Genomic DNA, 26,477 nt, shown 5'->3' with positions numbered 1-26,477 from the left:
TTTTTTTTTTGTGTGAAATCAACTGTTTTTTTTAATAGGGCAAACTGCCTTTAATTGTACGAGGGTGTTGAATGCTCTCAATTGTGTTCCGTTGGTCCAATTACAATGTGCTACGTTTATTTTATTTTTTTGAAATCTTTAAAATTATTCTAAATTATAAGTTTAACGTTGTGATTCCTGCATAAGCATGTTTTATCATTCATTTTTCAAATTCGTCATGAACCTACAACCACCAAATACAGATGATGATCTTGTGCTTAGGTTACAAATTTTGGTCATGAATTGTATAACACCGTCAAATAATTACTAAGCATCGTGTTGAGATCGTGCGCTAACTGTCAACTCTCGTGCAAATTCGTTTCAAGAGGAATTTTTTTTCTTTTCTTTGTTGTGCTATTTCCGCATTTATATTCTTTCACTTGTCGTTATATTACAGAAAAGATCATTGTTTAATATTTTTACTTTTTATACTCTTTGTATATGTGGGGGACAATTTGAGAATTTTAAAAAGTTAATGAAGCTGTTGATACTAAAAAGTGATTTCTAATTATAGGAGTGGAGATGATTTATGAATACTTGAATCATTGGTCCTGGAGCAATCCACACCATAAGTTATGATCCAAAATTCCAAATCACGTACACGTCTTATTATCATACTTGAATGTGCGCATGGATATCAAAAGACAAAAATGATATGGGATCGTGGATCCGGAAAATTAAGAAATGGAATCAACCAAATCGGAAGATACCATCCATTATATATAGAAATTTGGAAATAAATCTACAATTCCCACTTCACGACTGCGAGCTAGTACTTCATTTTCACTATATCAACTGAACCTTTTGACAAAAGAAAAACTAGCATAATGAACATAGCACCACTATATCCTTGGCACACTCGTTCCATATGACATAGGATTCATCAACGGGCCAGGCCTTAGTAAATTTAATTCAGTAACTGGTCGGGCCGGGCCAGATATTTTCACAATTATGAAGATATAAACCCGCCAACCTAAAACGGGACTTGCATGCTTATATTAAAAAAAACATAATATTCTTATTTAAGGGTTTGAAACAATAAAAATATTATTAGAAAACATTCTAAAAAAAAGTCACAAATAAATTCTAGTTTCAAAATATTGTCGATCAACATCGATAGATGTGATATATATATATATATATATATAGTCCATATCCAGAGTGAAGCTTCATAGTGAAGTTCTAATTTTAACACACTTTTCAGGCAAATTTTTTCACCATAAGCGATTCAATATTTAGGTATGTTATTCAAGATCATCTCCACAAAATTGCATCTAATTCGAACATTGTTAAGGTATTGAAATTAGATTAAATCAATAAATTAATTGAAACTGTTAAACGTGAACCGTTCGTGTAAATCTCAATTTTGAAAGCTCAAACCATTGTCAAATTAGATGAAACTTTGTAGATATGTTCTTGAATAACATATCTAAATATTAAATTGCTTATGGTGAAAACATTTGACCGAAAAGTGTGCAAAAATTGGAACTTCACTTTGTAATTTCAGAGTGAAGCTTCACTCTGGATAATGACTATATATATATATAAGGAGCTTTTCAGGTGCGGAGGTCCGTACCTTAAGCTAAGCTATGAATTTTCATTTTTAATAACTTTTCGATCGCGTTTTCACATCTCCACCGTCAAATATCTAGGTTATAACGTATATATCATCTTCAAAAAATGTCAGCCGATTTCATGATCGTTAAGGTATCAAACTAATCAAAACCAATGGGCGTATTGAATTTGCCGAACCTGAACCGTTCATATTTTGAGTAGAAAATCGAAGTTATGAGTACCTTAACGGTGATGGAATCGGGTGAAATTTTTTGGATATGATCTATACGTTATAGCCTAGATATTGGACGATGGAGATGTGAAAACTCGATCGAAACGTTAGTTAAAAATGAAAATCCGTACCTTAAGCTAAGATAAGGGCTTCCTTACCTGAAAAGCCCCGTCTATATATAAATATATATATATATATATATATATATTTAGGGAGCCTGTAAAAATTTCTTCCGTTTTGAATATTCTTTGACCATCAGTACATACGGTTAACAAAAAAAAGGCATTTTAACATAATAAAACCCCATTGATCGAGGCTTTGCCAAATAGGTTTCCTTATTGCGACCACGCATGATTGGTGACAAAAATTATGTGATTTCAAATATGTAAACAGTTTTTGGCATTCACATCTTGGTAATGGGTCATCTCTTAGGGTATATTAGTGGTGTTTTTAGTTTACCGGATATTCTGACAGTTAAATGAGGTCTGAATTGGATGAAAGTTTTTACAGGGTCACTAAATATATATACCGATCACATCGCTGGTGTCGATTGACTTGAGAAGTTTCCTTTATATAGTCACTTCATAATGTGATAGTTTTATTATAAACCTAATATAAAAAGTTATGATACATTAATGGACACTTAGGCGATCGACAATTCCAGTCCAAAATATGGTTGATCGATACCAGCAGATGTGATCAGTATATATATTTAGGGACCCCGTAAAAATTTCGTCTGTTTTGGACATAGTTTGACTGTTCATACATACAGTCAATAAAAAAGAGGCATTTTGACATATTGAAATCAAATATGCAAACAACTATCGGCGTTCACATCTTTGTAGTGGTGTTTTCGGTTTATTGGAAATTCTGATGGTCAAACGAGGTCTGAATTAGATGAAATTTTTACAGGGTCACTACATATAAGTACCGATCACATCGGCTGGTGTCGATTAATCCCGAGAAGTTTCCTTCATATAGTCACTTCATAATGCGATAGTTTTATTTTAAACCTAGTATAAATGTTATGATACATTAGTGGACACTTCGGTAATCGACAACTCCGGTTCTAAATACGGTCGATCGACACCAGCAGATGTGATCGGTATATATATTTAGGGACCTTGTAAAATTTTTGTCCGTTTTGGACATAGTTTGACTGTCCGTACATACGGTCAGCAAAAAAAGAGGCATTTTGAGATAGTAAAACCCTATTGACCGAGACTTTGCCAAATGAGTTTCCTTGGTGCAACCACGCACGATCAGTGACAAAAACTAGATGATTTCATATATGCAAACGGCTTTCGACGTTCGCATCCTGGTAATGGGTTCTCCCTTAGAGCATATTAGTGGTGTTTTCAGTTTACCGGAAATTCTGACGGTCAGACGAGGTCCGAATTAGATGAAGTTTTAACACGGTCCCTAACCTAAATATCAGCTAGTGTCAATTAATCCCGAGAAGTTTACTTCATATACTTCATATAGTTGTTTCATAATGTTACAATTTTATTTTAAATCTAGTATAAAATTTTAAATATAGTATTATTAACATATATAATATTTTATAGATAATTATTACTAAAAAAGACATATAATTAATATATGTATAATATATTATATGCATGTATAAAATTTTATTTTTTGGCGGATTTTTACGGGCCGGGCTGGATTTCACATCTCTAAACTAAGTCCGGTGCTCTACCCACGGAATTGTGTTTTGGCGGACTTTCTCACGGACCGGACCGGGTAAAATCTCATTGGGCTTGCGGGTCTCCGCGGATTTTTCGGATCCGCGGGCTAAATTATGAGGCCTAAATGATGGTTTAACAGTTGAGTCAATGTACACAGATCTCTATATAAACCATGGAGTGCTTGGTAAATTTCGTAAAGAACCCAATAGTAACAACAAAGCTGTTTTACAACTATGGGTCGAAACAATGTGCTTCTCCTTGCCCTTCCGCCCCTTCTCATAACACTTGCATGCCTTCATGCGGCCCATGCAGTCGAGTACACAGTCACTAACACCGCTATCAACGATATAACAGAGACATCGGAGCAGACTACAGCAAGCGATACCTGATCAACGCGGCCAATTTCATCGGGAAGACCTTCCAACAAAACAACGTCGCAGATAGAAAAAACGTACCCAAAGTCAGCTTGTTTATCGACAACATGGACGGCGTGGCGTATGCTATCAACGACCAGATTCATCTCAGCGCTAAATACATAGCAGGCTACTCAGGTATAAACGAAAACACTTAGATATGGATGCTCTCATTTTGTTATTACAAGCTTGATCAGAATTTCAGAAACACATGATATATATTACGTACTTTTTCCAAACTCTTAAGCATTTCTATTTGTTGTGCTGAAGACCATAGTTTAATACCATGCATGTCCTCTCAGGTAATGTAAAAAGGGAGTTTACAGGTGTGCTTTACCACAAATCGGCTCACATATGGCAGTATGGTGGGAATGGTCAAGCCCAAGGTCACCAGATGGATTGGTCGAAGGAATTGCAGACTTCGTGAGGTTGAAGGCTGGGTATGCACCGAGTCACTGGGTTAAGCCAGGTCAAGGGGATAGATGGGACCAAGGTTATGATCTTACCGCTAGGTTTTTGGATTACTGTACTACTTTGAAAGGTAGCTTTGTTGCTGAGTTGAACAGCAGTTTTAATGTTAATTACTTCTCTGATATTTTGGGAAAGAATGTTAATCAGCTTTGGGCTGATTACAAGGCCAAGTATCGAGGATAGACCATAGATTGGCATCTGTGATCTGTGGTAGAAATACGCAAGAACAATAAAAAAGAGAAATAAGAACGTACTGATGTGAAATTCTATGAAATTACATCAATAAATAAGAGATTATTTAAGGAAGTTACGTTTCCGTCTCTTCAAGTTATATATTTGTCTTGCCTTATTGCAAGTGGGATTGGTAGATTTAGTGTTTCATCTTCTAATATCCAATGATATGACCTTCGATCGAATATCAGACCAAAAGATGAGATGAGATTTTGAGGTACGTATAAAAATCAACTCAGAAGTCAGAGCATAGATAATTTTGGCATCTTATTATTAATCATCTGTTAATGTTGCTATAGCCAAAGTTAGAAGAGAAGAACATGATTCTAACTTGCTCCAGTCTCGTACTATTGCCGTTACCACTCACCAGTACAAAATCCTAGCACAATTTGCCTCTTCTCCCTACTTAAATCATCATTTAAAATGGAGATCTTCCCATCCTCATGTCTACATCTATCGACTCAGCAGATGCTGCCTCGGTCATTTGTTGTTTCCCTTGCTTTGGCTGAGGGTGGGGGTGCACTAGACCTAGGTAAGTCCAGCGCGGGGGCCTTGTCTGTTGATCTACACAATATTTTCTCCTGTGTTAATCTGGGTGCTTTCAAAGTGCAGTTGGGGGTGACTCATTCATTCCAAGTTCATAACAGATTGTGGCTAGTCCACCTCGACGTAGCTTTTTTGTGGCACTCGTTGGAGGTGAAGGTAACAAAGTCATAGAAGAGGAATACCTAATGCTGCCTCGCTCCTAGTGGAAAAATAAGCAAGCCAATCCCCTAGACCAGTTAAGAGCATAAGTTGCATAAGTATCCACCTTTTTTTCTTCGATTTATAAGATCGAAATAAGTTGGTATAGCAGAGGAACTGAGCATCATTATGGATTAAGTGATTAACACTTCCCGAAAAATTCAACAATTTAAACTTTCTCCAGAAAGAACGCTCTCAAACTCACTAGTGCTACTTTTGCTGCCTCTATGTTCGATGACATTATCATACACTGGCTCATGTCAAGCTCAAAACAAGGGCGATGAGGGTAATCAAATGGAACAATAAGGACTCACAGACACAGCATAGTGAATATACATGAGTCATGTTTTTATTATCCAAACATTTATCTATCCAGCCACAAGGAGATCAGTTGCAATTCCCATTTGAAACTCTTTTCCGACATCTTTTTGTCCGCCTCTGGTTGTCTGTTTGGTAAAACAGTACGCTCTGTTTGGTAAAACAGTACGCTAATGCATCTTAAGTCATTACTGGATTTGTTGAATGGCTGAAACAACTTCCCCAATGGCTTGAAATTTTCTCCTCTCCTTGAGAATCAGCTTTGCAGACTTGAGTGCCCGTCGCTCGCAACCCGCTCTCTTGCTAGCATCAGTGATGGACTCAAAATCTTCAACATGTGCCACGCCAACAATTCTCCTGCCGATTAATATGTTTTACCGAGCAATTATATCAACAGCTTACACAAAGAAATCAAAGATTCAAAATATAGAGAATAATCGCACACAAGCTATACATGGTACAAACATGCATTATATTCATCAATCTATTAGTGTGTAATTTTTAGTAAACAATCATTCAACATGGAAACCTGCCAGAAACTGATAACAAATCAAACGAAGAAGACTGAAGCTTGAGAGATATTCAATATTATGGGAAGCACAGAGCAAAATGGTAAAACTTCTGAAAAATAACAAATATGAGAAATTGCATGGATGAAGTAACAAAAGGGGGTCTCTCTTACCTTATCATTTTCGCAGCTCCAAATCCAAGGGTATCATGCAACAAATCTTTTATAAATTTGTCTTGTACAAGCTGTTGAAGCTCAGAGTTGTTATAAATTGCAGGAAGATACGCATCACCAGAGTCTTTGTTCGCATCCCATAGTGCAATGAATTTTCTGTGGAAAAGGTTCCATGTATTTTGAATTATCCTCAAAATCCAAGCCTTGTATGCCTGCACCACAAAGAAGGTCTGATATGATACTTAAGACTCACATTAAATGAACCATAAGAAATAGCAAGTCAAATTATGGGTCAATGTAATGACCTCATTACTTGTAACATGTTTCTGATAACATCCAGAATTTCGGACTAATCCAAACATTGTTACAAACTAACTAAAGTTTAATTTTGAATGCAGACCACATCACGAGTCAAATGCATATTTTGGTGAAATTTTGGATAAAAGATACAATAATCCACAAAGTGTTAAAAGTACAATGACAGTGCAAATAAGATTCCTGAGTCCAAATACAGCAGTGGAAGCTGAGAGCAATCTCACGTAGACTATAAAATGCAAAGGACCAGCTCTACATCATCTCCTACTCTTTTTTTTTTTCCTAATCAACAACTCCTATTATCAATATTACAGATAACTCATTTTCTGTCTAATTCCAACTGCCAAATGCATAATCACTGGTAACAAAGACCAACCACTATAAAGTTGAAAAAAAAAAACGTTCTCTAAACTCTGTTTTTCTTTATAAAGTACAAAGTTTCTAAGGTAATGTTTAGACCGTCAGAGTTTAAATTTTATTATGTGAAGAGAAAGCCTTCTCAAACAATTTTAGTTTAAAACAGTTTTGTTCTTTTACCTCAATAGTCCAGAGATGATTCAACAGTGAGACTAATGCATATGCTCAACCAATTACCAGAAGATATTATTATTATGTTCAGGGTAAAACTAAGCAAATGGACGGTACAGTAGGTACTCTATTACCACATTTCAAAGTAACAAATTAGTTATGTACATGAACACTATAGGGTACTCTTCACTATCAATTTGATAAAATGGCAAGATGAGAAGGATTTCATAAATGCTAAGTCATACAGCGAAGAAATAAATAGATTCTTTTGCATAAACCACAACTAAATGTGCTGAAGTCAGGTGAGAGTATATGTACTTGACAGTATCTATTAACAGAGCCAACCTTGAGGGTAGGCTCAAGAGGCTTCCCCCTAGAGCCCCCATCTATAGAGGCCCCAAGTTTGTGAAAATATTATGATAGATGGAAAATAGTTATTGGTCGATCACTAGCTTTCTTCATTCCATCAATTAATTATCTCACTGTAATTGATAATCACTTCCTTCATTCCCTCACTATAGCTAGTTATTGTATGTATACAACTCACATACTTGTACGTAGACAATAAATATTAGTTTACATTCATCTTTTTTCACTCTACATATCATAACCAGTCAATTACCATTTAAATAGTACAAATGAAATCTGTTGCGTAAGATTATCAAGTAATAACAATACAAGTACCCAACTCGAGTTTGGGGTGGTAGACTAAACAATATGGTCTTTCAAAAAGTATGTGATTATATGGAGTTTTCTCACCAACTAAAGTCTGAATTCTAAAACTTTCAAGCAACATATATGCTCACTGACAAGCAAGCTTTGATATACTACTTGTAATTTAAGGTTTGACCTCATGATTTTCGCATATAATTAGTATACAGAATGGTATTTGTTGTAAATTTAAGATTTTATAAGTTTTTGATCAAGTTATTTTACTACATATAGAATTTTAAAAAATGTGGCCATATATATGAGTGTCACGAGCCTCATTCTATAACTCGCCTTGAGCCCCTGATTTCTCAGGGCTGGCCCTGTCTATAACTACAAGTTAATGATCTACTTATCTATTATGGACTATAACACCAAAAACCAAAATAACATCAAAGAGTATGATAAACAGTATGCAAAAGAGAGATACCAAGCTGCAAAAATATTGTAGTATCAAGATACTAGAAATGGTTCCTTACAAAGAAACGAATAAATGAATGTAATAAGTTATAGGATCAACACTGGACCATAAAAAACTGACAGAACAATATAGACAATCACTTACTTTTCGATCATTTTGTTCATCAGCATGCCCATCTTGGGCAAAGAAAGCCAAAATCAAGTTTCCCAGAAAAGCTCCAATATCGAAACCTATTGGTCCATAAAATGCAAATTCTGGATCTATAACTTGAGTTGAATCAGGAGTCACCATCACGGAACCAGTGTGAAGATCTCCATGTATTAGGGCTTGGGCTCTCTCACAGAACCTAAAGAAATAGCAACTTGATCAGTCAAACCACTTGATGCCAGTCAAACGCAGGGACTACTGGATGATATTTCTACAAAGATCAGTGCTACAAGGGGAACCAATGGAAAGTCATCATCAAAAAATTGACAATGATGCTAAGATAAGATATTTTTATTACATAGATTTCAACTCAGCAACTTCAAGCTTCAAAGCATTATCCTTTCGCACAGCCTCAGCATCAGAATCAAGATAAGGAGAAGTCCAGCGATTATACTCAGATACTTTGTAAGGGTCAGAGAAAACAACTTGCTCAGTGAGCCTACATAACTCCACATTTCCACAAAACTCAGCAACTGCAGAAAGGGCACTTTCAGATGATCTTTTAAAGTAATATACGGTAGATTTCACAAAGAAAAAAGAACAGAGAAATTCCTTGTGACCAAGGACTAAGTTCCATTATTAGCAGAAAAAATTACATATATTAGCAAGAGGTCCCAAGAACTTAGTTCAATGCAACAACAAACTAAAATTCACATTATACTAAATTTACTAAGAGGAGTGCCCCAAAGTTGTAACGATAATAACAGATCAACAATGCATATAGAGAGGCTCCCTATATGATTCTAACACAATTAAAATCACCTTACACGTTGCCATGTTCAATATGTAGCCTAACAATACTTAAAAAGACTCGGACCCATAAAAAAAATGAACATGTTTAGTAGAACACAGCTCCTAAACTCTGAATTTCATATAATATAGGCCAAGTAGTAATCGACATATCTATGTTCAAACACTGTAACTATTTACTCCCCAACCAATTAAGTTGTTTCTATATGAATGTGGAAGCATCTGAACATGTGTTCTATTAATGAAGCAGAAGGCATGTGTAAGCAAGTAATAGAATATCAATTAACACAGCATACCTGCCTTCTTGTGGTCAGTAGTATTATGATAAATGAGAGAAGTGAAGAACAGGGTCCTTGCCATATAGTCTGACATGTGGTCAGCCAGCAAAGGGTACTCAATTCCAGCAATCAATCCCTTCCGCAATATGATATGTGGAGGTTCCAAATAGCGCATGCCAATCAAAGACATAGTCCGATCAAAATGATAAACTTCAGGCACATGATCAGGACTCAAACGACCGTGCTCTCTTAGTGCCAGTGCCTCAAAATAAGCTCTTTCCTTTGTCATCGGCCATGACTCGCCTATACAACGCACGTATGGAAGAGCCTGCAAAACCCCCCAACAACACATTTCAGAACATCAAAGCTCGATTCTTTAGCCCCCCAATAGAAGTCTCTCACATATCGGAATCCAATACTATATTAATCAATCAACACAAACATCCAGTAGTTACCCAATAGAGAACAGTTGCTCAATCTTTTTTTATTTTTTTTGTTCAATGGATAAACTTCATTAAAGCCTGACAAACCAGCAAAGAAAAAGCAACAACGAAGAACGAGACTAAGGAAAAGAATATAACAATAACAGTTGCTCAATCCTTTAACCCAAATATCAAGCTCTCTAGCATATTGAACCCAGCCATTCTTAACCAACTCTACCACTAAGAGCCTACAGTAACCCAATAACACATTGCATCATGGAACATTAAAGATCAATCCTTTTGCTTCCCTCTATCAAGTTCATAAAATTTTAACCAAACTGACAGAAACAGCCAGCAGTAACCCAATAACATCAAAGCTCAAAACTTGTTTGTACCCAACAAGTTATTTAATCAAATACGAAATACCCATTACAACCCAGATGGTGCAAAACCATAACCTGCTTGATAACGAAAGAGCCATGAGCGCCAACGACGATGAAGACGAAGTTGAGATTGCCGTCGCCGACTTCCTTGATGGTCAAGTTGTCCAAGTTGTTCTTGAGCTTGGAAGAGAGGGAGGGTGTGGCCTTTAGGTACTCAATGAGCGACTTGTCGTCTAGTGGCTTGAACTCGGAGAAGGCCATGTTTGCGGCGGTGAAGATGACGACGACTAACGTTTGGAGTTTGGGGGGTTTAAGAATGAAGTGAAGAGGTTGAGACACAAGAATAACGTCGGGGTTTTGATGGGACTAATGCAAGTCTTTATAGGGAGGAGGACTGAGGAGTGAGGACTTTGTTGGATTGGTGCAATGAACCTGGTCCAGTTGTGACTTGTTGTATGAAACTGAGATTGGACTATTTTGTTCCTAGAAATCGCAGTGCAGCATGAAGGGCACCGGATTCTTCAATTTTTAGGAAACAAATTGGATGGGAATGGATGCTCTACCAGCTTTGACTTGAATAAACAACTATTTAGGCCAATTTTTGTTTATATAATTTAGCTCAAGATCAGAGTTACACCTTCAATCAGATTATCCCTCAGTTTGTTTGCTGAGGTAGTGAATGATCTTCTTACCTTGTGTATGATTAGGAAAGTCGATTACATACCCAGCTAGTGTAATGATGTGTATGCATATAAATCGTGTGTCATGTTTGTAAGTTGTAAGTTGTAACTCACTAATAATTGTATTTCAAAAGTTTGATGTGACTCTGAACAGTTATTTCTTATTTGTCCCTAAAGCATTCTAATTTCTAACAAAATAAAGTTAGTTTGTTGCTAGAGTTTTCTCTTCGTATTTTTTAGTTTGAAATTTGTGGAAATTGTATTTCAAAGGCGAAATGTCATATGACCGACTTATACTAAGTCAGGCAAAAATAAGAGTTTCACAACAAAACTAAAGAGTTCCAAACCAAAACAATTTAAAATAAGCCTAGAAACAAACCAAGCAAATTTTTTTGAACAATCGGAAAATCCAAGAAAATTAAAACACAAAGAAAAAAAATGAATAATTGAAATTAAAGATAACTTGCCGCCAAAACCATCAGGCCTAAAACCACATAGTACACTTATCAGGATTTGGGCAAGCGAATCTCTCGATTCTCGAAACACCATATAAGTATCTGGACTAACATAGCCCTTGTATTACTCCTAACCAAAACCATCGTTTTCCTCCAGATTTAATTATAGCTCCATTGCCTCCACCGGGTCGCCTGAACCTGGTTCCTCCTCGAGCTCCGCTGTTTCAGATGTTGACTCGAAATTCATACTCTCATAATTGGAAATACAAAACTGATTGATTATTTTATAACATGATTTGCTACTTAATATAATTTGTCCAAATTCTCATATACACAGATAAAAATTGGATTTCTGCAGTAACTAATTTTCTTTATTTTCAAGGTACGGTAATAGTAAATCACCCAATCACCGCCACGTGTTTACTGTTAAGTCGAGGTCGTTGGTGGTTTGGCAGCACTCATCCAAAAGCGCGCGTAGACCGTACCGCCCTCAAAATGCCACCCGTGAAGCAAAAACAACCAAACCCATGCAAGCCTTCTTCTTCTGGCTCCCACCTCACTCCTCCTTCTAGATGGCCCCTTCCCCTTCCCCGCCTTTCGCGGTGTCAGCTTTCCTCATCTCCTTCTTCGCCTCCGCAATCTCCGCCGCACAATTCGCCCAAAACACAACCGGAACAGCTTTCAATCTCCACCTTCCGATCCCGCAGCAGTCTCTCTGCGCCGGTCTCATCCGCCCTAACGGCTACCCTTGCTCCGAGCACAAAGTGAGTCCTATTCCTCCGCACAATTCCGCCGGAACTCTCGCGTGTTTGACTCAAATTTGACGAGCTCTGATCAACACGATTTGATTGATGTTTTGGTTGTTGGAACTGTGCAGATTCAAACTAGGGATGGCTACTTCTTGGGTCTTCAGCGCGTTTGGTCTCCCAAGGCGGATTTGGGAGCTCGGCCGGGTCCTCCTGTGCTGCTTCAGCATGGACTCTTCATGGTAAATTTTACTTGTGTCACGATTGGAATGAGTTTATCGTGTCATACTGTCAATGTTTGTGGACTTATACTATGATTGGTGTTTTTGAAGACATAGCCAGATGCATAGGAATTTTGAAACAGATTAGTGTTTAAATTAAGATAATTTATGTCGCGATTTATTTGTGCTTTTAGTGATTCGTTTGAGCTGTAATGAACTGATTAGAGATACTATGGAGGGGAGAATATTGTTTAGCTTTTAGCACCTGAATTTTATGTATTAAAAAGTAAATTAAGAAGACCAAAATCTTGAGAAAGAAGGAACAGAAAATTGACCTCATCTTGATCTTGTTACTGTACAGTAGTGTACACCAGATAGTTTAGTGTAAAGGATAAAGTTTAGACCCTTCTGGTTCAAGGGTGTCGGTCAATGTTCCTGAGATTTTGGGTCTGCATCTATATGAAGCCATGCTGCTAAAGTATCTAAAAGAAGTTTAATAGCAAGAGAGAATATTTTAACAGAATTATGGACATTTGGCCTGTTGATTAGACAATGCTCGACAGTGTTCCTTAGATTTTTAAACATACCCAAGTAGTCGACAGTAGAAACCAGATCAAAGTTCCAGTCAAAATAAAAAAGATGGCAAATTCTAACATGGCAGATGAGTGATCCAGCATCCAGACTTTGATGGTTGGCTTATTGCTTTGTGCTAGTCACAATGACAGAAAGGAACAACTGACCAAAACATTTACAGAAAAGAACATATATAGACCAAGAATAGCCAAGTCAAACAGCAACTGTAGCTCAAAGGTACAATTATATAGCAGTTGTATATTCCTAGTTTCAGTGTGAAATAATTATGTACTGTGATACTAGAACTGCCTTCAGCATTTACAATCCATCCAGCAAAACTTATTAAGCATCTACATATAATAGATATGTATATATATGTGGAAAAGAACTGCCTTCAACATTTACAATCCATCCAGCAGAACTCATTAAGCATCTACATATAATAGATATGTATATATATATATATATGTGCAGAAAAGAAAACGAAAAAGAAAATATTACACACAACAGCAAACCTATTTAGCTATTTTCTTATTCATTATGCACCATGTTAGTTTGCTGTAATTGACTACCAAACACCTTAATTACAGAGCGATTTGCTCTTCTTCAAGAAGAAGTACTGGTCTCTGGTCGTTGTTGCCAAATTCTCTCCCTTTAAGTAGGGGATGCTTCTCGGCTGCCACAACTGTGGGTGCTTTAAACTGTGAGGCATTATTGGCTATGTTGTGGCTGATATTTCTAGCTGCTGGAACATGGTTGTGTTTGTGTTCGTATGTGATTATGACGGCTTTGGGGTCACTGGCAGCTCTCACTTTGCATCCAGCGTATGTGCACTTGTAATAACTTCTGTTAATTCAAAATTTTATATTGGAAACAAAGCTTGCAAAAAAAAAAAAAAACAAGCACCAAGTGAATAGAAAAATAACGGAGACCAATTTTCACGCACCACTAATCTTATGACTAGCTCTTAAATATTTATATCATTTTTTTAATTAATGACTTGTTAGCTGCTCCACATGAGATTCGTGAGTTCATGGCAGTCCCTAAAACTATTTCTTCAAATCAAACTTTATTTATCTTCTAATGGTTCTTAACTTCTCCTTCTAGATCATATCCAATAGAAATAAATGTGAAGAAATCAAAGAGACTTCAGTATCCTTCCAACTGAAGCAACAACCATACAACTTCACTTTTCAGATTATAACTTTAAATGTGATATATATTCTCAAATTAACATGTTAACACCAGAAATTGAAGACTCTATGATCATTTTCAAGCTCATGCTGAGAATCCATATGTCCATTCTGACCACCTCCATCTTTTGTACGTTTATTCGGTTGAGGTGGTTCAGGGTTATGTTGCCCTTTGTATATAATCTCAGTTATTTGTGCTGTTTTGTGATTGCTTTGAGCTCTGAAGAAGTGATTAGAGATACCATGGAGTAGAAAAAGCTCTTGATGTCTCAGTACCTCATTTTATTTAGCTCCCTAATGAATTAATTAGACTTTGAACTACTACATCCCATTATTATCATATTAATTAGTTCAACACTCCTAAACTGTAAAAGTCAAATTTTAACCACTTTGATCTATGGCTTAAAAACAGCAGTTGAGCTAAAGTTTAAACATCTGTGGGATAGAAAATCTGTTGTAATGTGCATGGTGTTCAATTTAACCTGTTTAATTCCACCCCTTTATCTTATGGTTCCTGTGTTTTTTTTTTTATATATATATACAGGCAGGTGATGCATGGTTTTTAAATTCTCCCGAACAATCACTGGGCTTTGTCCTCGCAGATGAAGGGTTTGATGTATGGGTGGGAAATGTGCGTGGTACGCGTTGGAGTCAAGGGCATGTATCTTTATCAGAAGAGGATAAGGTTTATGAAACTCAAACCATTTGTTTTAGTCCATTAACTATTATTTAATTTCTTCTGAGTGATTTTGGCTGCCAATTAGCTGATACTGTGTGAAATTTTAGATTGCATCTGCCAGTCACTAAATCTCTGATACTTTTCCGTTAACTGAAGATAAAATGAGTCACATATGAGCCCTACTTTTTCTGCCTCATCACTTCTTTATGGATGAGCAATCTGAATACAGAAAATTTTGGAGGAACAGATTAGAGAGTAAGAAGAAAGAATACACCTATAGATAGGTTTTTCCACAAATTTACCGGGATAACAGGAAATCAGGAATTAGAAGCTACCTTATTTACTTAAAAGAATCTTGATAGACATAATACTGTATGTAGTTTCTGTAATTCTATTACTTTATGTAAGATACATATGGTGATTGGTATTTTGAGCGTATCTTAGATCTGTCAGGGGAAAAGAATCGTATTCAAGGTCTGTAAGTCTGTAATTCATAATTTTCTTATTTACAATCTGATGTTACATGGCTTATGCTGCTGCAGGAATATTGGGACTGGAGTTGGCAGGAATTGGCGCTATATGATCTTTCAGAAATGATTAACCACATATATTCAATAACAAACTCCAAGGTCTTTATTGTTGGACATTCACAGGTCTTACATCTCTTCATCTACTACATACCTCCTTCCTTTACACTTCTTTTTACTCTTTTGGAGTTTGAACTTGATTTATCCTTGTCCTCAGGGAACAATCATGTCATTAGCTGCGTTCACCCAGCCAGATATAGCAGAGATGGTTGAAGCTGCCACTCTTCTCTGTCCAATATCATATTTGGACCATATCAGTACCCAATTTGTTCATAGAATGGTTGATGTGCATCTTGATCAGGTACTCCATGTCTGCAGCAAGATATATTGAACAAATATTTTGTGGTGCCAAAACTGATGATTGTGCTCCTTTTTGTAGATGATTCTTGCTATGGGCATCCATCAACTTAACTTTAGAAGGTTCACTTTCACTTTCTCCATCTTCTCTTTTGTTTTCCCTGCTATTTTTGTTGCTTACATGCCGTGAGGTTTCATCATATTAATCTTACCTCGTGTTGTGCATATTTAAATTATATGCAGTGATTGGGGAATTAACCTTCTGAATACAGTATGTGATGGCCATGTTGACTGCAATGACTTACTAACCGGCATAACAGGTTCAACTTCATAGATACACAACTCTTGATTCTGCCTCTTTCATTGTGTGTGGGCATGAACATGTTGAGATTGTTGACGTCTATGACATTTATTTGATACTTGCTTGCTGGCATTTGAAATTTTTTCTAAAAGAAACCTCTTTTTCTGTGGTGATTTTTTCTAATACTATTTCTGTGGCTCTGCTGTGATATGGCCTAGATTAAGCACAATTAGCCACTTCACCATAAAGCAGATCAATGTGATAAATTGAGAGATTTTCCTTTTATTTTTGTTATAATCATTTTAGTGTCAATGCGTTGTTAGATTTATGGCATTGATCTTTCTAGTCCATCATTGATGGGGAGGCTTTATGGTAGATCTAAATTTTTATTTGTTATTTCAAAAGCAATAAGATTAGAGCTTATGCGAGCTGCTATTTCCATGCAAAGATGAAACAAAATTTTGTAAGATGTGAGGTTCTTAATTCTTCTGTTTAGGCTAGGTCTAGGCTAGGTCTGATATTTTTTTTATATATGCATTACTGAAAGGGTCATTAAACTGTCAGTATGTGGATATGTATAATGGCCCTTACCTTACTGTAAAGTATAATTTAAATAGCCAGTAGACATGATTGCATTGTCGATTATATCGTGATGAAGATTAAAAGGCTGAATTGCTTCTTTTAGACAATGTATTTGTTATTCAAAATCTAGCAATATGAGGTACTTTGACAGCATTTTAGGGATATAATGGTTGTAAGGTGTTCGTTACCATTTCAGGGAAGAATTGTTGCTTCAATACCTCACGTATGGATTTCTATCTTGATTATGAACCCCACCCATCATCTGCAAAGAATTTTCACCATCTCTTCCAAAGTATGCTCTATAATGTTAATATTAGCAAGAATTCCATCTGTTTACATCATCCACTTTATACACTGATAATTGTATTTTGGATTTGGCAGTGATCCGCAAGGGTACATTTGCAAAGTACGACTATGGCATCCTGAAAAATCTGGTTGAGTATGGTCAGTTGAACCCCCCTGCATTTGATCTTAGTCTCATACCCAAGTCACTGCCACTATTGATGGCCTATGGAGGTAATGATGCTCTAGCAGATGTGGCGGATTTTCAGCACACCCTGAAGGAACTGCAGTCTACTCCACAGTTGGTTTATCTTGAAAACTATGGTCACGTCGACTTCATTGTCAGCACAACAGCGAAGGAAGATTTTCACAATCAGTTGATCGAGTTTTTTAGGTCATGGAGAAAATCTAGTAGTTCTTAACGTGACTGCTTTTGGCTTACGAATGGACTGCAATTAAATATTCCATGTGCATATCAGCATATCTTGTAAATGACATTGATTTAAGTATCCAATCGTGATGTCCTGATGTAAAGTTTGTAGGATCAGACGGAAGGAATAGAGATATATTGTGTACATATATACTTTTCTGCATCGTAATTGGTTTTGCTTTGTGATTTGGCTGTGAAGCAGACGGGGGAGAAGTTGATGAGAAACCTCTCGCTTCTTGCGTCAAGATGGAGTCATGTACCCGCTTTCCGGCTTTCGGAAAAGTTCCATGTTGGCTCCAGCCTCCAACAGAGAAACTGAAGATTGTCGCAAAGATTGGTCATGTTCTTAGAATTGTACGTGTATAACTTCCATGGTATAAGTGGTGCTTGTATTATGATCATAATAAAGAACATATGTCCTCCAATGCTATAAGTATATTCTTACGTATAAACTGTTATGTGGTTGCAATACTTTGATTCATTTTTCTGTGATTGCAAATTCTCACGGGACACCAGTCTACCTTCTCATGGACAAACGGCTTCATAAATCAAACACGTCACGCATTTAGGAAGTACAGGTCAATTTTATCTTTGACAGTCGGTTCAAGAAATCAAAAGGATGATGAAGATTGATTTGGCAAGGAATGGAAATGCTGTCATTTATGTGTGGCAACCAAGAAGTCACAGGATTTGGAATCAGAATGTAAGAAAAGAATACCTGTCGCCTTTTCCTCCCAGAGATTCGTTCTTATTCATACCCAAAAGAAGAAAACCTTAGTTGCATGCCTTCATATTAGCCGTGAAATTTACAAAGAAAAAAAAAAGATTCTTGAATCCTGAGAGAACTTCCACCCTGCACTGACCAATTGACATGACACTTGCCCATACAAAACACCCAACATCGTTCAATAAGGTACTGCTACATTATACATAGTAACTGAGGCATTCACAAGATGGAGCAAACACATAACCGTACTATGAATCGGAATCTTTTAAATCATAGGACATTATTACATTATTCATTCTAATACTGTATTCATAATTTAACATTGTTTACAAAGCGAATGAAAAGACTTACAAACAATATTGTTATATTACAATCCGCTTAAGCTATAGAAGTCCTTGCAATCTCGTCTAGAAAATCATGAAGGTTGCGTTGGGAGGAACCTCCTTCAGCCACCGCCTCCTCCGCCACCTTCTTCCATTTCAAAGCATTTTGCTTCAACTCGACCGCCTTCTCCCCCGTAGTCGCCTCCAACAAGCACTTCTCAACCTCATCTCTCAGGACCAACCTATTCTCAGCTCTTCCTCTACACAATCTAAGCCCCACACCAAAGACATCGACCAAGTACTTGGCATTAGTCACTTGGTCACCCCACTGAGGAAAAGTTACCACGGGTACTCCCGAAGTCAGTGCTTCTACTGAAGAGTTCCAACCACAATGAGTCAAGAAACAAGCCAAAGAAGGGTGAGCCAATACTTGTTCCTGTGGACTCCATTGCACCAACTTTCCATTATCACCGACACTTTCCAAAAACCCTTCTGGCAGTACATGCATGTCGTCACCGGCTGCTTTGCGCGGTGGCCTCATAACCCATAGAAATGAGACCCCAGAGCTCAACAAACCATGAGCGATCTCATCTACTTGTTGTTGCTTCAGGTACACAATGCTCCCGAAAGAGATGTAAACAACTGATGATGGAGGCTTTGAGCTGAGCCAGTCAAGACAGTCATCGGCCTTCATCAGGTCACCGCGAATGGTTTTGTTGGTAGCTTCCGGAATCTTGAACAAGGGACCAAGCGGCTTCACTATGCAGACCTTTGACATTTCCTCAATGATCTCAGGCTCAAGTTCTTGTATCGTGTCCATCAATACGTAGGACGACTTAGTTAACTTTTTGAACTGGCCTAAAATTGCCCTACCGAGAATCTGAAATTCATCAACAATCGGTATCTTAGACACGAAAAATGAATTACGTGATAGAACAAATAGGCAAAGTTAATAGCTAGCTTATTAATCGTAGAAAGTATAGTCATGTATGCACTGATTTCCAGTTGGAATATTATCATTAATAGCTAGCTTGAAAGAAATATTCAAGACTAATACCGCATAGGAATCAAAAGGGTGCAAAAAGCTTGGAATTTCATCATGCTTCAAAAGAGGCATACTAGGCAACTGAATATCCAAGTCTGGTTGAGCTTCAGTCGGAAACGCCACCGTCCCGGCGTTGTAATGGTAATAAGCGGAGAACACAGCACAAGACTGAATCCAAAGCGTGGCACAAGGGATCTTAAGCTCGGTAGCAACATCACAAACCCAAGGAATGAAGGGGTTGTTCACAAGGCACGAAACTCTTGTACCACCTTCCTCACCATGCTTGTTTATCATCCCAGCCACCAACTCCTTCCCTACTTTCTCAAGAAGCGGGATGTAGAACTCCAACTGAGGTCGCCTCGGGTCCTCAGGGTCAGGAAGCCCGTCGTCAAAGAACTCGAACCTGATAAATCCATTTCCGACCGGTGTCGGTTGGTTGTCGATGATGCCATTAGCCTTCCTCATCCTGTTCCCATAATCTTCAGTAGTGGAGAAGGTGACCAAGAAACCCTTGGCAGCTAGATGTTTACCTAGACGCAGCATAGGGTTTATGTGGCCTTGTGCTGGGAAACACACAAGAAAGATATGAGTAAGAGTATCAGATCCCACAGAACCCATTCTTTCCTCAATTTGGTTCTCTCCCACTTCTTTTCGAACTTGTTCTGTGTTGTTGTTTCCTTCATATATTACGCTTCTTATCAACAACTTAGCCAAGTGCCATCTGGGTTTCAGCGACTGTGATTCATCCGCGTCATGCTCTCTAGCTACTCTGCTATCACAAACAATAAAGATTATTATCAGCTAATTATATTTGTATAAATTGTATTTTGACTTTTTTTAAAAGGAAATTGTATTGACTTAAAACCACTAGGTCTGCATTAAGTATTATACAGTCAACTTTTTTTTATCTGTAAATATTTTTTTTTCTTTTTTACATATTGGGTGGGTGGCCGTAATGATATAAATATTGTTTATCGGTATCGTATCGATTAAGGGGTAAAACGATATATCGGAGATATTTTGAGAATATATCGATATATATCTTATTTTTAATAAAATTTATAAAATTATACTTCAAAATATATCAAATAAACTAAAAAAATAGTACTAAGTAAACTAAAAAAATAAATACTTAATCTTTGACAATTAAAGTACACGAACAACACCCAATAATAAAAATAAGTATTTAATAATGATTGTTTAGGCTCGAAATTCATTATATATATATTAAAAAATATATATAAAAATATAAAAATTGGAAATATAAATGAAAAAATGAAAAACAAAATACAAGTTTTTTTTAAAAAGAGAGAAAATAAATATTAAAAACTGAAAAAAATGAAAAATGAAATAAAAAAATCAGAGTTTGATCGATATTTGACCGTTAACTGATATATTCAACCAATATGGGAGATATCATATCATTTTCTAAATATCACTGATATATCCGATATTTAGAACAGATGGTGGCCCCAAAGTTTACCTATCACATAATTGAAATTATTATATGTACTCGCTACATAGTCTACGTTGCATACTTCTTTAATGTTATTAATCCATTTTTACAGTGTTTGTTTTTGATTGATTACTCATATTTAAATAATATTTTCTTCTTTCACTGCGTGCATGTTTATCACACCATAAAGTAATTTGATTGACTGAGTACACCATATGACAGTATTATGTGGTGATTCGGGTACACCGAATAATTACTCTAGTCAAGAAACCCAAGTTAACAACAGTCAAGCCATACAACAATAGTTATGAGTGGAGCCGGCCAGCAATCAAATACATATTTGAAATGATGAGATAGGTGTGAAGCGATTGAGGTTAATTACCAGTATTGTTAAGAAAAAATGTTACTTGTCTTCCGAGAGAATTACTATTCTATCCTTGTGTGTGCCTTAGCCTAATAGGTTTCATGTTAGGAGATAGATTAGCATCTCCGTAATAGATTAGGACTCTGAATCCTACGGGATTGTGGTTTTGTAATGCCTATATATAGGCCCCCATATCATTCAATAATGCATAATTATTTCATCCTGAAACACGTTATCAGCACGATGCCCTAAAATCCTGAACTTTTAGAGCCCTAGAATTTTTTTTTTCTTCTCTTCTCCACCGCCGGCCGCCGTCGCCTCCGGCCTCCGACATCTTCCTGTCGACGTTCCTCGTCGGCGCAGCTACTGCTCCCGTCGCTGCAGCCCCCCCTCCCCCGCTGCTACCTCTGCAGCCCCGCACACAGCCCCGCATCGCAGCTCCTGCAACCCTGTTGCCCCTGCAACACCCCTGCATGCAGCCCTGCAGCTCATGCGACCCCCCCTGCAGCCCCGCACGCATATCCTGCCCTGCAGCCCCTACGACCCCCCAGCTGCCCCTGCACGCAGCCCCCGCAACCTATGCACGCAGCCCCGCAGGGTCTCTTCCGCATTTGTTCCGTAAAAACATCTTTTTGCCTCGCAAGACCATGCATCAAAGGATTCAAAATTGCTCCTACTACATATCTACGCAAGAAACGCGAACTTCACAAGCAAACTCTTCGCTCAAAAGAAGCTACTCCCGTCTTCTCTACCCTTTTAGGCCTATGGCATGCCGAGCACAATAGCCCTTTGGGCTTCATACTACATTTTCCTTTCCTTTTCCTTTTTCCTATTTCATTATTTAAATGTTCATTGGCACGTTTATATTTCTAACGATATTTCACGTGCTCGTATAGCTCAAAATCATTGCTCGTCGTACTATGGTGATGGTATTCATGCCGAGATGGATGATACTTTTGTCATCTACATACGATTTCGATCGTATCCTCCCAAGATTTTTATGTCATCGGACGAAGATCGAAAATGAATTCATCAAGCAACTTCATGCATGACGATCGATTTGCAGAGCACTTTAATTCTATGCAGTCTATTTGGCAGACCAACAAGTATGTTTTTCTTAAAGTTGCTGCTTTTGAACATATATATATAAATTATCGGGCGCTATTAGCCTTTTTTCATGTCTTCTTTTCCGGCCTTTCTTATAACGCCGATGAGACCAAAGAGGGATATGATTCCCCTTTTGGTCGACGTTTTTCGTGTGACGATCCTGGGGGAGTCACGTTATTGTTTAAAGGGAAAAAATCGATTTCGTGTGGTTGTCTGAGTACACCGCTGTTTTGGGTGCGATCATGAGAATCGTCGATATGCATCGATTATTTTGTGACCATATACATCACAATCCTCCTAATTCCGGTTACATACTTGAATATTTCGATTATTCGAAACCAATACAACCCTCGCTTCTCATGGATGCGTCGTCATCGCGACTGTTATTTGAATGTTTGAGTTTTCTTAAACTCATGTCTATAAACGATAATCCCAAGGTCTACGTACTCATTTATTTGAGTTGAAATTCATTACTCTGAAGCAGCACTATTTGCTGACAAAAGATCCCAAAAATAACGAATTCTATGGGACACACTTCAAGTGATTTAATGAACGTCGATGACGTTGTATTATCAGACTTGATCTTGATGCATACTCCACATCCAAGAAACGTATGCCATTTTTGGCACATGTATCTATTTCTTGAGGGAATTTTGGAGATGGAAACGTAACATTCTTCCATTCTCAAGTAAGCACATTTTTTTAGCCTCAGGCTACGGCTCCGCCCGATCCGATATGCAAGATTTTGTTGCTACGGACTTTTGATTAGTCAATCTATTTTGATTATGTTTTCTGCTTACTATTTTTCAAGTATGACGTTGGCATTGCCATGATTATTGCTCGACTTTAGCTTAAGTCGTCTATTGGAATTGGAAGCTTGCTTGTGTTGTATTAAATATTGGCATATTCAATAAAATTTCTCGTATTTCTTGTTTACAAGATGGACTCGTGAGAATTTTATTTGCTTTGACTTAGCATGCATGATCAACGTTTACAACTCACGTGGTTTTTAAATTGGCCGCTTTTGGGTTACATGGGACCCCAATAGCACTACATTGTGATTTTGGACCTTAAAATTTGGAAAACGGACATCGGAACGTCAAAATTGACGTCGTTTTTCCCGGTTACTGTTCTGGCGTTTCTGGAACGTTTTCCGGCGTTTTACCGGCGTTTCTGGAACGTTTTCTGGCGAGTCTAGAACGTTTTCCGGCACCGCCACCCGGTTCCTACCGGCGTCCCCTGTCGGACCTGAAGTTTCGGCCTCCATACCAGCCAGTTCCGGCCGCCGCCGGCGGGTTTTCCGGCAATCGGTGCCGCCGGTTTCTGACGAGTTTTTCCGACGATTTTCTCGTCATTTTTCTGGCCTATTTCCAGTAGTTTTTACTGCCCCGTTTTCCCAGTCCAAATTTCACCCGGTTTTGAGTTATTGTGACATGGTTTTCCGGTTACTTTTCCGGTTTTCTCCAAGTCGTTTCATAGCTCAAACGATTTTATTATTATTGGTGACCACCCGCACCAAATGGATGGTTTTCCACCTTAATTGTTTGGTATTCAACTGCTCTAATACCATGTTTTTCCAACTTCTAAGTTGAAGAATGTATTTCTATTGCCATGTGATACATTCGATGGGATTGTCATTTGTTTCAATCCCCCCTCTTACAATATCCTACGGCGTATTGTCTAGAGAAGTTCACCGCGTCGCTGACTCTCTTAATATTCATTTTAAGAATGTCCCGCCGTGAAATCGAGTGTCTTGCTAATTGCGTAACCACCCACACTGTCCTACGGCGCAGGTAGTTGTTTTACGGATCTCGTGCAGAGATTGTGTTCTATATCTTCGTGCCTTGCTACGTTTTAAAGGCCATACATGCCAATGATGGATTTTCATCTTGATATTTGTGTTAAGAATGGAGAGGAATAAATCTGTCAGATTCCATTGACAGTACCTTTTTCAAGCTTAGACAGTAGCTTTGTTAGCATGTGGACATAACTTTGCTTGCCTGCAGCAGTAGCTTTATGTAACTCAAGATTCTTTGAATCATGGATTTGGTTTTGCTGTCTCCTCGGTTTTGACATGATCATTTTTTTGGTCATTTTGAACAAGATCTGATGATTCGAGTTCTTTACAATTCACATGATCATCTATTTTTCATGTTCACGAAGCGATTGGAGGATCACCTCACCAGTGCTCCAAACGGTGAGGCCGTGCCTATCCGTGCCATGCACGATGGGGCCGAGCCTACCCTTCTCGGTGGCTCCATGGCATTTAGGCCGTCGGTGGCGGCATCCCCTCCTTCACAGGAGCTTGTGATGCCTCCCGTGTTTTCTAATACCTCCATGGCAATCTCTGATGCCCATCGCTCATTTTGCAAAGCTTGTTCTTTTGCTGGATTTCAAGGAAGTCCTTATTTGATAAGGCTCCAACCGAGAACATTCCATTCTTACGAAGTATTTAAGGTGACATTAGTGGACCCTATCCAACCGAATGCAGACATTTTTCGGTATTTTTATGGTATAGGTTAAGAGCATCGACGCGTTGGTCACACGTCGCTTTGCTTTCCACAAGAAACGCTGCATTCGCTAAAGTTTTTAGCTATGATCATCATCCTAAGGGCTCACCACCCTTCCTATCCTCTCAAATCTATTTGAATGGATACCGTTGGAGAGTTCATCCCCACGACTTTGATGATTTTGTTTTGCATGTCTACTGGGATCGTCGTTGAACATATTATTCCTCATGTTCATTCACTGCACGATCTAGCAGAGCTCGGACTTGGTTATGGGTACTAACCTACCGATTTTTGCATGGGGATATGTAATGATGTTGCATGCAGCGACACTTATTCGTTTCAGACCCACAACTTGCCAAGCGTTTAGTGCGTACCAGATGGTCATTGGATACGGTCCCAACGTTCTTTTCACTAACGCCTATTTGGTTAAAGTTGTTTATGTGTCTCTATTGTTGTTATCTCAATGGGTCTACTTGAAACGATTAAGTATTCTAGTTGGTTATGATTTATGAATCACCAACACTTGTCCGCTATTTCCAATCTACAACCGTTGATCTCTATCCTGCGATATTAGCAGACGGTCACTTTGATGAGACATACTTCCCGTCGTTAGGAGGAGATATGGAATGCTCCCATTCCGGTTTTAACGCTAGGAATTGACGTGGTGTGGCACTATGTCTCATTAAGATCCCGCACTACTCAAAGTGAGCAAATGTGCAACGCATTATCTACCTCCAGAAAGTCAAAGATTCGATGCTCAATGACTTTACCGATATTGCGAAAGTGACGAGATCGCACATAAATGCTGTGATGTGCCGGTAAGGTCGGAACTCTCAGAATATGAGAGAATTTCATATGACCTGGTCCTAGCACTGTTGGCACCATCCCTGACAGTGGGAAGGAAGCCGGTGATGGCACCATCGTACGCTGTGGTATTGTCGACGCCCGTGGTATTGCACCACAAAACAAGGGTGGCAAACGCAAAGATGGACTAGTAAGGGTCATAGCTTCGGTCTTAGCTCATACCTAGATGAGGGGGAGACCATTATTCTCTGGAATCAAAACCAGAAAGAAGCGAGATGCGTAGGCACAAGTATTTCGCCCATCATCAAGAGATATTCTCTAAACATGTATATCAACTAAGTTTCTGTGGGACGCTACAGACTCATTTTGTTGATGTTAGAGAAGAATAGAAATCTCACAAATTGATCATATACAGCGCGTGCGTGTGTTTAATGGATTGATCTCCCATGATTGATGATGTATTCGCTTATGCTCTTATTCCGTTGTTAAGTATCAACGATGAGCAACTTGACCGAAGTGGAAAGAATCAATACAGGCTGAACTAGACTTGTTATGTTGATCGTTGTTCGTAAGTGTAATGAGAAAGATGAAGTCATGCGACATATGCAGGACTTATGGCGCAAACATTGTCTCATTATCCTAGTATTGACTACGATGAGTTATATTCTCTCGTTTTGGACATAATTGCTTTCCGCTACTTGATCAGTAGTAGTGTCCATGAAAACTGA

At 38.0% G+C, this 26,477-nt stretch overlaps 3 protein-coding genes and 1 pseudogene across 3 annotated transcripts; 2 read left to right on the top strand and 2 right to left on the bottom strand.

Moving 5' to 3' along the window:
- The first annotated feature begins 3,749 nt into the window (after positions 1-3,749).
- On the top strand, positions 3,750-4,583 carry LOC126782490 (uncharacterized; annotated as a pseudogene).
- A 926-nt stretch (positions 4,584-5,509) lies between these two features.
- LOC126783150 (methylthioribose kinase) lies at positions 5,510-10,753 on the bottom strand. Its single transcript, XM_050508562.1, has 6 exons — positions 10,463-10,753; positions 9,601-9,910; positions 8,853-9,027; positions 8,492-8,693; positions 6,376-6,587; positions 5,510-6,050 (listed from the first exon to the last, which is right to left on the bottom strand). The coding sequence occupies exons 1-6, from the start codon at positions 10,646-10,648 to the stop codon at positions 5,882-5,884; spliced, it is 1,254 nt and encodes a 417-aa protein (XP_050364519.1). The 5' UTR covers positions 10,649-10,753; the 3' UTR covers positions 5,510-5,881.
- A 1,330-nt stretch (positions 10,754-12,083) lies between these two features.
- Positions 12,084-17,840, top strand: LOC126784708 (triacylglycerol lipase 1). The gene is made up of 9 exons (XM_050510190.1): positions 12,084-12,286; positions 12,400-12,510; positions 14,800-14,940; positions 15,477-15,587; positions 15,679-15,822; positions 15,901-15,941; positions 16,062-16,138; positions 16,898-16,993; positions 17,083-17,840. Exons 1-9 carry the CDS (start codon positions 12,095-12,097, stop codon positions 17,403-17,405), a joined length of 1,236 nt encoding a protein of 411 aa, XP_050366147.1. The 5' UTR covers positions 12,084-12,094; the 3' UTR covers positions 17,406-17,840.
- Positions 17,841-18,402: 562 nt separating this feature from the next.
- LOC126784705 (putative UDP-glucose glucosyltransferase) lies at positions 18,403-20,183 on the bottom strand. Its single transcript, XM_050510185.1, has 2 exons — positions 19,521-20,183; positions 18,403-19,343 (listed from the first exon to the last, which is right to left on the bottom strand). Exons 1-2 carry the CDS (start codon positions 20,124-20,126, stop codon positions 18,519-18,521), a joined length of 1,431 nt encoding a protein of 476 aa, XP_050366142.1. The 5' UTR covers positions 20,127-20,183; the 3' UTR covers positions 18,403-18,518.
- Between the last annotated feature and the right edge of the window lie 6,294 nt (positions 20,184-26,477).

This window comes from Argentina anserina, chromosome 2 (assembly GCF_933775445.1).
Source record: "Argentina anserina chromosome 2, drPotAnse1.1, whole genome shotgun sequence".
NCBI classification, from domain to species: domain Eukaryota; kingdom Viridiplantae; phylum Streptophyta; class Magnoliopsida; order Rosales; family Rosaceae; genus Argentina; species Argentina anserina.
The sequence above is the reverse complement of the archived record's forward strand: the minus strand, read 5'-3'. Positions and strand labels throughout refer to the sequence as shown.